General features: G+C 43.8%; 1 protein-coding gene across 18 annotated transcripts in view; it reads left to right on the top strand.

Moving 5' to 3' along the window:
- Positions 1-4,331: 4,331 nt before the first annotated feature.
- Positions 4,332-13,032, top strand: part of SLMAP (sarcolemma associated protein) — a 96,218-nt gene continuing 87,517 nt past the window's right edge. For 17 of the 18 annotated variants that reach the window (XM_079967010.1, XM_079966998.1, XM_079967012.1 and 14 more), the window contains exons 1-2: positions 4,332-4,468; positions 4,653-6,123. In XM_079967010.1, the coding sequence (XP_079823136.1) occupies positions 5,926-6,123 (198 nt within the window). In that variant the 5' untranslated portion in view covers positions 4,332-4,468; positions 4,653-5,925. The remainder of the gene's footprint in view (positions 4,469-4,652; positions 6,124-13,032) is intronic. The other variant, XM_079967008.1, reaches the window with a different exon arrangement.

The following is a 13,032-nucleotide window of genomic DNA, read 5'->3' on the forward strand; positions in this document are numbered from 1 at the left end:
AGATTTCCTAGGCCCCATCTGGCAGTATCATATTTCTTTAAACTATCAGCTTTTCCTAAAGGATAATGGGAGTTGTAGTTTGTCTAAGGTGCTGAGAGTTGCTAGTTGTTATGCCCTTTACAGAGCTACAATTCCCAAAGTGGTTTAATAATCAACCCTCTCTTCCCAGGAAACTCTGATACTTGTCGCTCTTAACAAAGTACATTTCCCAGGATCCTTTGCAGAATGCCATTCTATTATATTGCTTTAAATCAGGAGTCGGCAACATGCGGCCCATGGGCCGGATGTGGCCCACGAAGACAGTTTTACCAGCCCATGAGCCACCCCTGAACTGAGCCTCCCACTTGGCGAGTCCCGTGTGCTGCACTAAATCAGTGCAGCACAGCGACTCACCAAGTGGCGCCAGAAATCACGTCTGCGTACGCCCAGATACTGGAAATCACGTGTGCACATTTCCAGATGCCAAAAATCGCTTCTGTGCAGGCGCGAATTTTGGTGTCTGGGCATGCAGAGAATCAGTTTCTGGCGCTGCAGACATGCGCAGAAGCCATTTCTGGCATCGTGCTGTGCCAGTGCGGCCCACGGACAATCTCTGTGGGAGTGATCTGACCCATAGTTGGTAAACCTTGCCGACCCCTGTTTTAAATGTACAGCGCAGATGAAATTATACATCTATATATGGTAAATATAACAAACAAGAGCAATTAGGCTCTTACTTATGATGACTATCATAGAATTACAGAGATGTGTGACAGCCTTTCCTTTGTCTATGGTGGCAACTCTACCTGAGCTGGTGTGTACCATGGCAAACAACCAGTAAGGATGCAAAAGAGGCAACATCTGTCAAAAACCAACCATTTCTAAATGGCAGTTTCCGCAAACTAAATAAGTTCATTTAAGCCCTTTTCTAGTTTACTTCACTGGATCACATCCAAATTATTCTGAACTCCCTTACTGAGTTAATTGTTTACAATATGTAATTATTTTATTCTTAATATTTAATGTTGCTTAAAAATATTACTAAAAAGGCTGCAGCTTAAATAATTAAGCCATACTGCTACAGCTACACACCTGCAGAAAGATTTTGAGTAGCTTAACTTCATTATATGATCCATTAAATTAGGAGAACTGTACATGCAGTAAGAGTCAGGCAATTAGCATGTAAGAATTTGCAGAACTGGCCTCTCTGTTCCCCACACATAGAAACACACCCATGTTTACACACGATAACATCTTTAACCAAGACAGAAAGGAATTCAGAATACAAAAACACACAGTACAAAATGCGCCATCATGACACACAAGTGCCTGAGATTAATAACAAACGTTAGCAATTATATGAGTACTTGAAAATAGAAACAATGTACATACAATAGTAAATGGAATAGAAAGCACTTCCCTTAATGGTAGTTTGCATGGAATTTGTCACATTAGAGCCATGGGTATTTGCATCAACCTTGAAATCTAGAGCATGGACAGGATACTGGAATAGGAAAAGGGGAGTGATCCTAAATGAAGTATTTGATGGTGTACTGCCTATGGCATGGGTGAGGAACTAGTGGCCTGTGGGGAGGATCTGCCCGGCAACAGCATAATGATTAATTTTACCAAAAAAAAAAAAACAAACCCTCCCATTTACAAGACTTGGAGCTTTTTCCTAAGCCTAATTGCCAAACTGAGGTCAATTAATGGAAGTATGGCACTTACTTGGGAGTAAGTCCCACTGATATCTGTGGTGTTTATTGAGTAGACAAGGATAAAATTATGGTGTTCAATATTACTTCCAGGTTATAAAGCCCATGAGCATAATTGTGCTTACCTCTGAGCAAGGGACCTGGAACACAAAATATCCCAAATGAATAATGTCAAATATGGCGCCAGATGCAGCTGCTGAAAGTGGTGCTCTGAAGTGCCACCAATCAGCTGCTTGTGGGTGCTTGCAAAGTGCTGTGACATTGCCCTTTGATTTCAGAACACTGACAATGGGTCACCCCACATCACCATCGTGTTGTCAGGTAGCTGACAGGTGGCCAGTCCCACCTACCTGTCAAATTTGCTATACACACCCTGCCCCTAGCCAGGTCCAGTTCTGACTCCTATCCTAGACAATAGAAAGTGTTGTGCTATAATATGCCCTATGAGGTTTTTCAAACAAAAATGAATCCAAGGAAGCAGAAGTAAGTGCCCTTTTTCTTTGTTAGGGAGATTTACTATTCCATATTATATATTGGAATTGGGGAAGTAAAATGTTCCACAGAACTATCTATGTTAGGCTGTTTTGTTGCTTAATTATACATTATTGCATTGATTTAGGCATTGTTCCTGCATTGGAGGGGGTTGGACTAGATGACAACTAGGGTCCCTTCCAATTCTACAATTCTATGATTCTATTGTCAGTTCTTCTGTGCATGCTGAAGATCAGAGGCCTAATTCATTCAGACTGCAATCTTACCCCACCTACCCAGAAGTAGTTTCTTCACTGGGCACAATTCTGACTAGACATGTACAAGATTGCAATGTTATGTAACGTGTACAGGACTGCGCTGTTACTCACATATTTTCCCTGGCCTTTGACAGTTAAGATATTTTGTTTTGTGGGACCCACCTCTTTTGTGGAATTTATACTGGCCTGTTCTAGCTGGAATGGTTTTACTTGTTTTATAATTATAACTGTTTCATTTGTTTTTATAATTGTATGTTACATTGTTGTAACCTGTCCTGGGAGCTTATAGCAAAGGGCCGAAAATACATCTTAAATCCTATCAGCAGTACTGCCTCCCACTGTCCTTGGGATCTCATGTCCCTGATTATTATGGTGCTTGTTTCCTCCTGCTGCTATTACACTCTGATGGCTTCTCCTGTCTGTGCACTGGAAATGTAAGCAAGAACTAAGGCTCTCCGGGACTTGTGGTTTTCGACAGCATGTGTTACACAAACAGGGATTCGTCACTTCTGTCCCTTAAAACTACAACCCTGAGTGTTTCCTGTCCAAGCAACCTTGTGCTCTCATTCTCTCCTGGAAGATAGCCTGGGATAGCAGCTCCCTGTTTATGTTCCAATGCAGCTTCTGATTGACTCTAGCAAATCTTACAAGATTTGGAAACTCTATATAGCTACAGGGAAATACTGTAAGCTTTCATAAACTTCCTCAAGCACCCTCAAGTGTCCAACTTCCTCAAGGTGGCGTGGGGAAGGAACTCTTTTCAGCCACATTCCCTCACAGGTAACCTGGGAGCAGGTATTTGCCACCAGTGGGTTTATGTATGCATTTCAGTTGCACTTAGTTCCAAATAAACCTCACAGTATAATTTTTGAAAGTGCCACTGTCAATAGCTAGTTATCTTCCATCTTTGGGTTTGGGTTTCTCCAGTGTAACAGTTTGCCTCTGTCCTTTCTAATTTGATTGTTGATGTGTACAAGTGTACAAACAACACGCTTAGATTGGAGTCCATGCAAATGAGTAAATCCTGTACATGTCCACTGAGAAAACAAGAATAACATTGAGTTCAATAGGCCTCAGTAGTGCTGCCAATCCAGGCCTCTGTCCCAGACGTTAAGTTCCCCATTCAGCAGGAGGGACCCCAAATGTGGCAGGGTTGGTTTCCAGAATTTGTAGTAAGTTTGTAGTAAATAACATTACCATCTAAAACGTGGGGGGGGGGAGGAGGAGGAGAAGAGAGTCCATTAAGTCCCGAGTCTAAAATTAGCTAACTGCACCACTGATGGGATTTGCTCCCAGGTGAGTGCCAGATTGCAGCCTTCGGCTCCTGCTGCACTAGATTTACCGGAATCGTAGCACCTGCTCTACATAACTTGTGGAGCCGCGATGATATGAAGCAAAGATATCTCCTTAAGTCCTATGGAGGTCGCCTGTCAGTTTCCCTTGCTCCTTCGGGCACTAACGCGTTCATTTCGACCTCCCACCCCCAGGGAAAAACAACAACCCTGTTTCAACCCCACCCGACCCCGATCATATTGAATGCGATCTCTTATCTGCATTCCCTCCCCCACCCCCACAAAAAGTAAAATCTGCAAAATTTAAATTGCAGCACTTTCTTCTTCGGTCTCTAAGGGGCTTTTACATCATCTTTCTTATTTATAAGATATATACAGTATAGAGAGAGAGAGCCACATAGGGTACCCGGAAGCGGATTCGCCAGGCCACGCTAGGTTAAGGGCAGCAAATGCCAGCCGAGCCAACGGCGGGGGCGGGGGAGGGAGGAGAGAGCGCAAAAAAACCTTCACCTACTTCCGTGCGCATGTGCCACCTGACGGGCAGGCGCCTGCGTAGTAGCGGATGGGCGGCCGTCAGCCCTCGGTTTGGCCAGGCCCATCGTCGAGCGGCTCCTCCTCCCCCCTCCCAACTCCCTCCCCCCCCCTCCCCGGCAGCGCGGCTGCTGCTGCTGCTGCTGCTGCTACACCGGGTAGGTTTCCAGTCACTATGGCGGCTCCGTCTGCTGCTGGGAAGGTAAGAGTGGGTGGGGAGGGAGGGGAGCTGGGCGCCCTGCTCCGTCCGCAGCCGCCCCTTCCCGGCCGCCTTGCGTGCGCTTCTGCGGAGCCCCCGGGGCCGGGCGAGAGGCGTCGTCGTCGGGGTTTCGGGCCCCGCCTGAGCCCCCGAGGCTTCTTGACCGGGTTTGTTTTGATTTCCGCAGGTCGAGGGAAAGTTTTCGCTGCCGGCGGCCGCCTGAGAGAGAGAGAAGGAGGCGCCCCGCTCGGAAGGCGCCCCGGCCTCCAGGCCTCTCCGTCGGCGGGAACGGGGCGGCGAGCCCCGCCAGGGCAGGGCGGAAAGGCGCCTCTCTCCCCCCCTCCCCTCCTCAGGAGAAGGGAAGGAGGGAGCGCGGTCCTCGCTCGCAGCAGCAGCCACCTGCAGAGTCACGGAGGGAGCTGCCACCGGCCTTCGTCAGGCAGGCGCCACCTTCGCTGTCCGCAGCCTTTGCTCCGGGAGCCACCCTCCGCCAGTCCCGCCAGGCAGCATCCAGACAACCCCGGGCTCCCTCCGCCGACAAGGCATCTGCATTGCTCGGGACCGTCGTCGGGGCGATCGCGGCACTTCTGGCTTCCGTCAGGCGTCCCCAACCTGCTGTCAGTTTATCCCCCCCCCCCCACTTCCCTCGAGAAGACCGCCCCGTGCAATGGCTGGCATGCATCTCCAGGTGTACTAAGCCCCGTATAGCTCCGTGGGGGAATAATAAAACTGCCACTTCCTGAATGATCAGATCGGTGGCTCAGTTGGCTCCCTGAAAGAAAGAAAAAATTCTAGTCTGGGCCTGTGCAATCTTGGTGAGGGGGGCGGGAGAGAGCCTACTCATTAGTTGGGCATCCTCCCACATTGCCGACTGTGAGTTGATGGGTGAAGAAGATGAACCGCAGACTTACTCCTGGATCAGCTGAACTGCCTTTGTTGCAAAGTCTTCCTGGTGGCTCTCCAGTTTTTGCTCCAGTCTTGTAAATCTCCAGTCTTCTGTTTCCCACTCTCTGAATCTTCCATTGTTTCTCTCTATTGAGGAAAGTCTTGGGCAGTGTTTACGGAAGAGAGCAGAGCCAACTGCATCCCGAACAAGTATTTTGTGTGTGAGTCATCCACTTGGATCTATAGCCATCCCCACCTTAATTTAACAAGTTCTGTTTCATTTCTGAGTCTTCAGATGCTTGTTCATATTCTTGAGAGAGATGGATTGAAGTGGAACATCTTAGATTTACTACCGGCCTTACTAAAAGAAACAATGGGGCTTTTTTACTGGATTATTGCCAGCATTAGTTCACACACTGAAGGTATGAGTTGTTAGATCTCACTTGCAGGTAATGTTTGCCCTGCTTTAATGTAAAGTGCTGTGGAAATTTTGCTTATCAACTGTGGAGGGTGGCTTGGATCAAGAAGAGTTCCTCTTCTGCCCTGGTTGGTGTGGCACCACATATCTATCCTCAATGCCTTCAGCCTTGGCTATCTTCACTTGCCGCCCGAACTCTCACCCATTTCAAGAACGTCATGTCTACCTGGATGAACCTGTCAAAATCGGCCGTTCAGTGGCTCGATGTCGACCAGCTCAGAATAACGCTACCTTTGACTGTAAGGTTTTGTCTAGGAACCATGCGCTTGTCTGGTTTGACCACAAGACAGGAAAGGTAAGGCAATCTATATTTCTAAGGAGAAGTATAATGAGCTTGATGTTTATTATTTTGATCAATGGTTGGTTGACTTTAGTAAGTCTTTGTAACTGACCTGAAATTGTACAGCAAAATGATTATTCAACCTGAGTCAAATTACATTCTTCTTTTCTTTTAGTTCAGCTAATGGAATATTGCATAAGAGGATAGATTTTTGGCTACTATTTATATTTGTAACACTCGTGCACAAAGTGTTTTAAAATAATTATTACATTTGTTCATCCAACATTCTTGAGAGATGTCATTGTACTGACATATAGTCAAAGCTGGGAAATGGCTTCAGGATACTTGGACTTCCACCCCAATTGTTAATGCTGATACCGTTGACCCTCAACACTGCTATAACACATATTTTGTGGTGTGCAAACAGCATATTCAGTAGTTTTTATTCCTACTCCTAAGTATTTATTTCCTGGTTCAGTATGTCTTGAGTTTAGAACTATGGTGGAAATTGATTTCTGCCTCCAAATACCAAAACTCTTGTTGGTCCACTGGATGACAATGGTTTGAAATTCTGTGGTATTCTAGTTTGATAAGATCAAGTGGTACAGCTAATGTTGCAACTAGTTCTTGCTTGCCATGCCAGGGAGTGCAGTACTTAAGTGAAATAGTTGCTTTGTTTTTTTAGTGAAATAACTGTAGCTCTTAGTATTCTTGAATTGTAATTCAAACCTCAAACATTTTAGGGGAACCAAAGGAGCATTAGAAAGTTGTTCTATATAGCAACTATCCCACCTCCAAAGTATGGTTATCTAAAGCAATGTGGCTATATTTGGTTTCTGTGGTTTATTTGGTTTTTATGTATTCTGGCAAGAATATTTCAGCTTTAGTGATAGATAATTTGATTTTAAGCAGCTGATGCATAAATGTAGGTAGAGCTTTCCTAGCTGTTGTGGTTTACCTTGGTACAGTATTGAACTGTACGATATTTCCTGACTGTGTATATGGATATATCAAGAGGAATTGGGGAATTTAGTTTTTTTTAATACACTCAGGTATTTTTTCTTTTTTGCAAGTAGGATAAAGTTGGTACATATACACTACATGTCATCTTATCCTCTACTAGGTATTTCCAATGAGGACATCTGCTGCTTAAACGTTTAGAGGCTTTGTAGTGCCTGATTTTGTCCAGCAGGGACTGAACTGGAAACTCAAATCAGTGTTTTATGCTAAGAAAGGAATTTAAAGTTGGGATAGCTTAAGTGACTTCGGTTTAACTAGTGCTTTCAGTAACTATAAAAAAATAAAATGTTTTGCTATGTTCTCATGTGTCTACTCTTTGTAAATCTTTATCACCTGCTGTTTATGTTATCTGTTTAGTATTTATGTTTTGCTGAAGACTGCTCTACTAATTAATATATTAGCAAAATTACCAGCTGGCTGCTTAATTTGGCACAGCATGGGTGCATTAAGAATGTTTGTTCAAAGTCTTACTATATTTTGCGCAGTAGTGAAACACGATGGGACAAGTCAAAAGGTGAGTTTCATAAGTTGAAGCGTGAATTAAAGAACATTAACATAGTGTAGCACTTTTATGTGGAAAGGAAAATAAACCATTTCAAAATGCATTGTCTGGCATTCATTCTCATAACAGTGTAACAGCCTGGTTTACTTCTTTGCAGAAGTCTTCAACCTTGAAAGATAGTTTTCCTTGCTTGAGGGAGTAGACTGAAATGGTCTAAAGTATTTTGTCAGCCTTCTGACTGGTATATTCCATACTATTATTTTCAGAATATTTCCAGGTCCTTTTAAGAATACTTATTGTTAACTATTATTGTTTTATAAGTTATCTGCCAAGAGATATCAATGACAGGCCAGCAGTAACAAAATTAGAAAATTGAGCCAAAGATTTCAGTCTTGCTAATTTTTAGCTTTTGGCAACTTGTGGCAACACATATTTTTAAAATGTGTTTTAACTGGGTATGTATGATTGCATATAGCTATGCCTTTGAATGTTGGCATTATTGGTGAGATTTATTGTTGTTTAATAAGGATACAGGCTTAATGTGGTTACTACAATCTTTCAACGTAATATTCTGGAGTTATCACTTACCCTCTGCTTTACTTGTCTGAGCAGTTGCTTCTTATCCTATAAATGGAGATGGGATAGAGCTATACATGCATTCTTCATGGCACTGCTGCATTTAACATACTGCAGCATTATGCCCACATGGTTCTCTTTCATCCTTTCAGTCTAAGAGCTAGTAGCAGATGGGAGGTGGTGGTGGTGGTTATTTTATATACTGCCCTTCATCACAAGATCTCAGGGTGGTTCACAGGATAAAAATACAAGGTAAAAGCACAAACAAATACAGTGGTACCTCGGGTTACATACGCTTCAGGTTACAGACTCCGCTAATCCAGAAATAGTACCTCGGGTTAAGAACTTTGCTTTAGGATGAGAACAGTGTGCTGCGGCGGCAGCAGGAGGCTCCTTTAGCTAAAGTGGTGCTTCAGGTTAAGAACCGTTTCAAGTTAAGAATGGACCTCTGGAATAAATTAAGTATGTAACCCGAGGTACTACTGAAGTTAAAACAAAAACAACAAAATAATAACTCTTAAAATACATTTAAAAGGCTGTAGAATATTAATCAACCAAAGGACTGGTTGAAGAGGAACATTTTTGTTCAGTGCCTAAATATAAATAGGGAAGATGCCAGACAAACCTTCCTGGGGAGAGCATTGCACAAATGGGGGGCCACTGCAGAAAAGGCCCGCTCTCATGTTGCCACCCTCCGGATCTCACATAGAATCATAGAGTTGGAAGAGACCACAAGGGCCATCGAGTCCAACTCCCTGCCAAGCAGGAAACACCATCAGAGCACTCCTGACATATGGTTGTCAAGCCTCTGCTTAAAGACCTCCAAAGAAGGAGACTCCACCACACTCCTTGGCAGCAAATTCCACTGTCGAACAGCTCTTACTGTCAGGAAGTTCTTCCTAATGTTTAGGTGGAATCTTCTTTCTTGTAGTTTGGAACCATTGCTCCGTGTCCGCTTCTCTGGAGCAGCAGAAAACAACCTTTCTCCCTCCTCTATGTGACATCCTTTTATATATTTGAACATGGCTATCATATCACCCCTTAACCTCCAGGCTAAACATGCCCAGCTCCCTTAGCCGTTCCTCATAAGGCATCGTTTTCAGGCCTTTGACCATTTTGGTTGCCCTCCTCTGGACACGTTCCAGTTTGTCAGTGTCCTTCTTGAACTGTGGTGCCCCAAACTGGACACAGTACTCCAGGTGAGGTCTGACCAGAGCAGAATACAGTGGCACTATTACTTCCCTTGATCTAGATGCTATACTCCTATTGATGCAGCCCAGAATTGAATTGGCTTTTTTAGCTGCCGCGTCACACTGTGAAGGAGACACATGAAGAAGGGCCTCAGATGATGAACACAGATGTCCAGATTGGTGTATATGGGGAGAGGCAGTCTTTGATTGGATAAGGTTAGATAAGGGAGAACAATAGAGCAACATGTGGAGTTGCTGGAACATTGACCTATCTTTAAACAGAGCTGCCTGGGCTAAACTATTAGTTGAGCCTGCAGGTAAGAGGGGATTCAGAGCTGCTCAACTGGACCTGAAGAGCTGCTCAGACTTAGGAGCCAGACCCATGTCAGCAGTATCACAGGGCCGCTTCAAACCCTATGGGTCCTGTTCTATCATGCCTTTGGAGTTGGTACCCACAGTTCTGAAACTGAAAGATAGCAGAGGCTAGGCTAGTATTCCCTTCCTCAGGCATAGTGGTTTAAAGCATAAGGTGCCTGGGTTCCATTGCTAGGCCCCTCCATGCAAGACCCATAATTCCTCACATAGGTAGTGGATTTGTCTTCCATGGCAATTACGACTTTGTCTTGCGTTTATTAGAAGCTGCTTGCTTAGAGGCAATTGGGAACTTGCCCTTGCTTGGTAGGTGTACCACACAAGGAATCTGGTCTTGGCTAAGTTGTTCAGAAAAGTTGTATGCGTTTATAAAACCTATGCATTCAGCTTGACTGTCTTAGTAGTTGGAATATACACTTAGGGACAAACTTGCTGTGGGTAAACGGGCAACTTTTGATTCCCAGATGTTTGACTTTCAGAAAAAACTTGCCCAGCTAGATTTCATTTGTGGTTGGGAGTCTGTGGGATGTTTTGGCTCCTGCTGGCCCTTGTGGTTGATGAGACTACGATAGGTTATACAATGTGTACGCTTTGTTGTGGACTAGGGCTGTAAGGGGGAGGATGATTGGGTTAAAGCCTCAGCGCCTAGGACTTGCCGATCGAAAGGTCGGCGGTTCGAATCCCTGCGGCGGGGTGCGCTCCCGCTGCTCGGTCCCAGCGCCTGCCAACCTAGCAGTTCGAAAGCACCTCCAGGTGCAAGTAGATAAATAGGGACCGCTTACCAGCGGGAAGGTAAACGGCGTTTCCGTGTGCGGCTCTGGCTCGCCAGAGCAGCGATGTCACGCTGGCCACGTGACCCGGAAGTGTCTCCGGACAGCGCTGGCCCCTGGCCTCTTAAGTGAGATGGGCGCACAACCCCAGAGTCTGTCAAGACTGGCCCGTACGGGCAGGGGTACCTTTACCTTTACCTTTAGGGCTGTAAGGGGGAGGATGATTCTTATACCTGGCTCTCAGTTACTCTTGCTGAACCTCTGTTTATGTGCTGCAGTGTCCATCATAGAATGAAGAAAGAATAAAGAGCATATAGAAAAGTTTAATACAGATTGCATACCTGTAGCAGGTGACCTTTAGCCAGCTGCTCATGACCATGATTGTGGTGATCCTGAAATGTCACTTGTCCTGTAATGTCACTTGTTGTGTTTCCCAACTTAAGCATAGTAAATTAACACTGAGCATTGCTCAGTTCTTTGTCAGCTGATGAAGGGCAAACCCATGTGTAGTAAAATAGGTGATATGAAAATTCATAACGACAATATTTTGAAAAGTTGACGTTGTCTGTATTAAAGGAAACAACTAGCGTGAAACACAATAAAGATATTTATATCAAAGAGAACTTTATAACTAGTTCTTTAAAATGACAGACTAATATCCTCCAGTGCAAAAAGTTAGTAAAATAATTCATGTTTCTGTTCTAGTTAGCTTTTGTCTATCAGAAGCAGGGAAGGAACAGTGAAATATAGAATCTGAAGTTGATACAATTCCTTGGGTTAATGAAGTTAAGCGTTTTGATAATATGAAGTATTCTTGTGTGTTTAGGCATTTCCCCCTCCAGACATTGAACCTGTTCAGTTTGAAGACACCAAACAAGACGCTGGTTTATAATTTACTGAGAGAACACCCAGTTGGAATGAAACTGATACTTTTTGTTTGTATGGTTTACGCAATGAAGAGGGAATTGTGCCTGTAACCTTAAACTAAAATAAACTTCACTGTTAAAATACTTTATTTAAGAAACTGGAAGAGAGTGGATGCCAGCAGTTAATAGCTGAGGGATGTTACTGCCTACTGATCAGGATTTTCCTGCAGTGATACCAAATGTAGCCACTACTGCAGAGCTAATACTGTAATTGTTGGAGCTGATCCAGTACAGTCACACAGCCTTGGTTCTGAACTCGAACCGCTTCAGTACTTTAAATTTAACCAAACCTCAAAATGTTACCTTATGACTTTTGACTTGGGCTTCAAATGGGCAATTTCCCCCTATTAACTTCAATTTGATGGCCATCATTTGCTAACATACAAGTGAAGTGTAAGTTAGGAAAGACAAATGGAACCTGCAGCAAAATGTTGCAGCAGGGTCCTCTGTTGAGGGTTCAGAACTAGCCATGGCTGCTTCCTGTGCATTCCATTCTATTCCCATTTCTGAATATTTCTTTCAACAGTTACTGGTACAGTGGTACCTCAGGTTATGAACTTAATTCGTTCTGGAGGTCCGTTCTTAACCTGAAACTGTTCTTAACCCGAAGCACCACTTTAGCTAATAGGGCCTCCCGCTGCTGTTGTGCTGCCACCACGCGATTTCTGTTCTAATCCTGAAACAAAGTTCTTAACCCGAGCTACTATTTCTGGGTTAGTGGAATCTGTAACCTGAAGCGTCTGGAACCCGAGGTACCACTGTACTTAGTATTTTATGGCTACTGAGCATGCTCAATCCTCCTTGAGCATTTTGAGTTTGTTTGCTTGTTTGTTTAGTTTAGTTCCTATTAAGGTTTTTCCTATAGGCTTCTACTTCAGCAAACCTCAGGGTTCTCCTAAGCATTCTGATACTTCTCTCCTGTTTCTTAGCAGCCCGTTTTGATTACATAGTTGTTGGCACTCAGCACCTGAGTTTGCTGTTGGAATGACTGAGGACATTGTTTTCAGTCAATCAAAGTCAGACAGATTCTAGAGCTCCATTGAGCAAAGATATTGGCAAGGAAAATATATCAGTAACTGATAGTTATGCTGCATAACAAATTATAGCAATTTAATTCCATATATATGTTTAACTGTAGCACAACTAGTAGATTGATATACATACATGTTCTTTCACCTGAAATACAGCTTACGCGTTGCTTCCTTTAACTCTCACATACTATACTTGCAGACTTGCAATCTGGCATTTCTGGGTCTTTTGGTACTTCTTGTTTTAACATAACTCTAAAAGCTAAACCCCTCTGCTACTGGTGTATAAGTATGGTGTAAAATTGCAGATTCATCATAAATTAACCTGATAACAGGTTTCATAACTCTTAAATTGTTACTGGCCCTCTCTCAAATGGTAGATCAACTAAGGTTGCTTGGGGTGAAGGCTCACAAAACATTTTATCCCTCTGTCCATGGATTGATGCACTGTTTTCTTCCTTAATATAAGCAGTTGTTTTTAGCACTTAATCTTCTTCCTTCAGGTCAGGAACCTCAGGCACCAATTCCTCTTGGGTCATC

This window comes from Podarcis cretensis (genome assembly GCF_951804945.1).
Source record: "Podarcis cretensis genome assembly, chromosome: 2".
NCBI classification, from domain to species: Eukaryota; Metazoa; Chordata; class Lepidosauria; order Squamata; family Lacertidae; genus Podarcis; species Podarcis cretensis.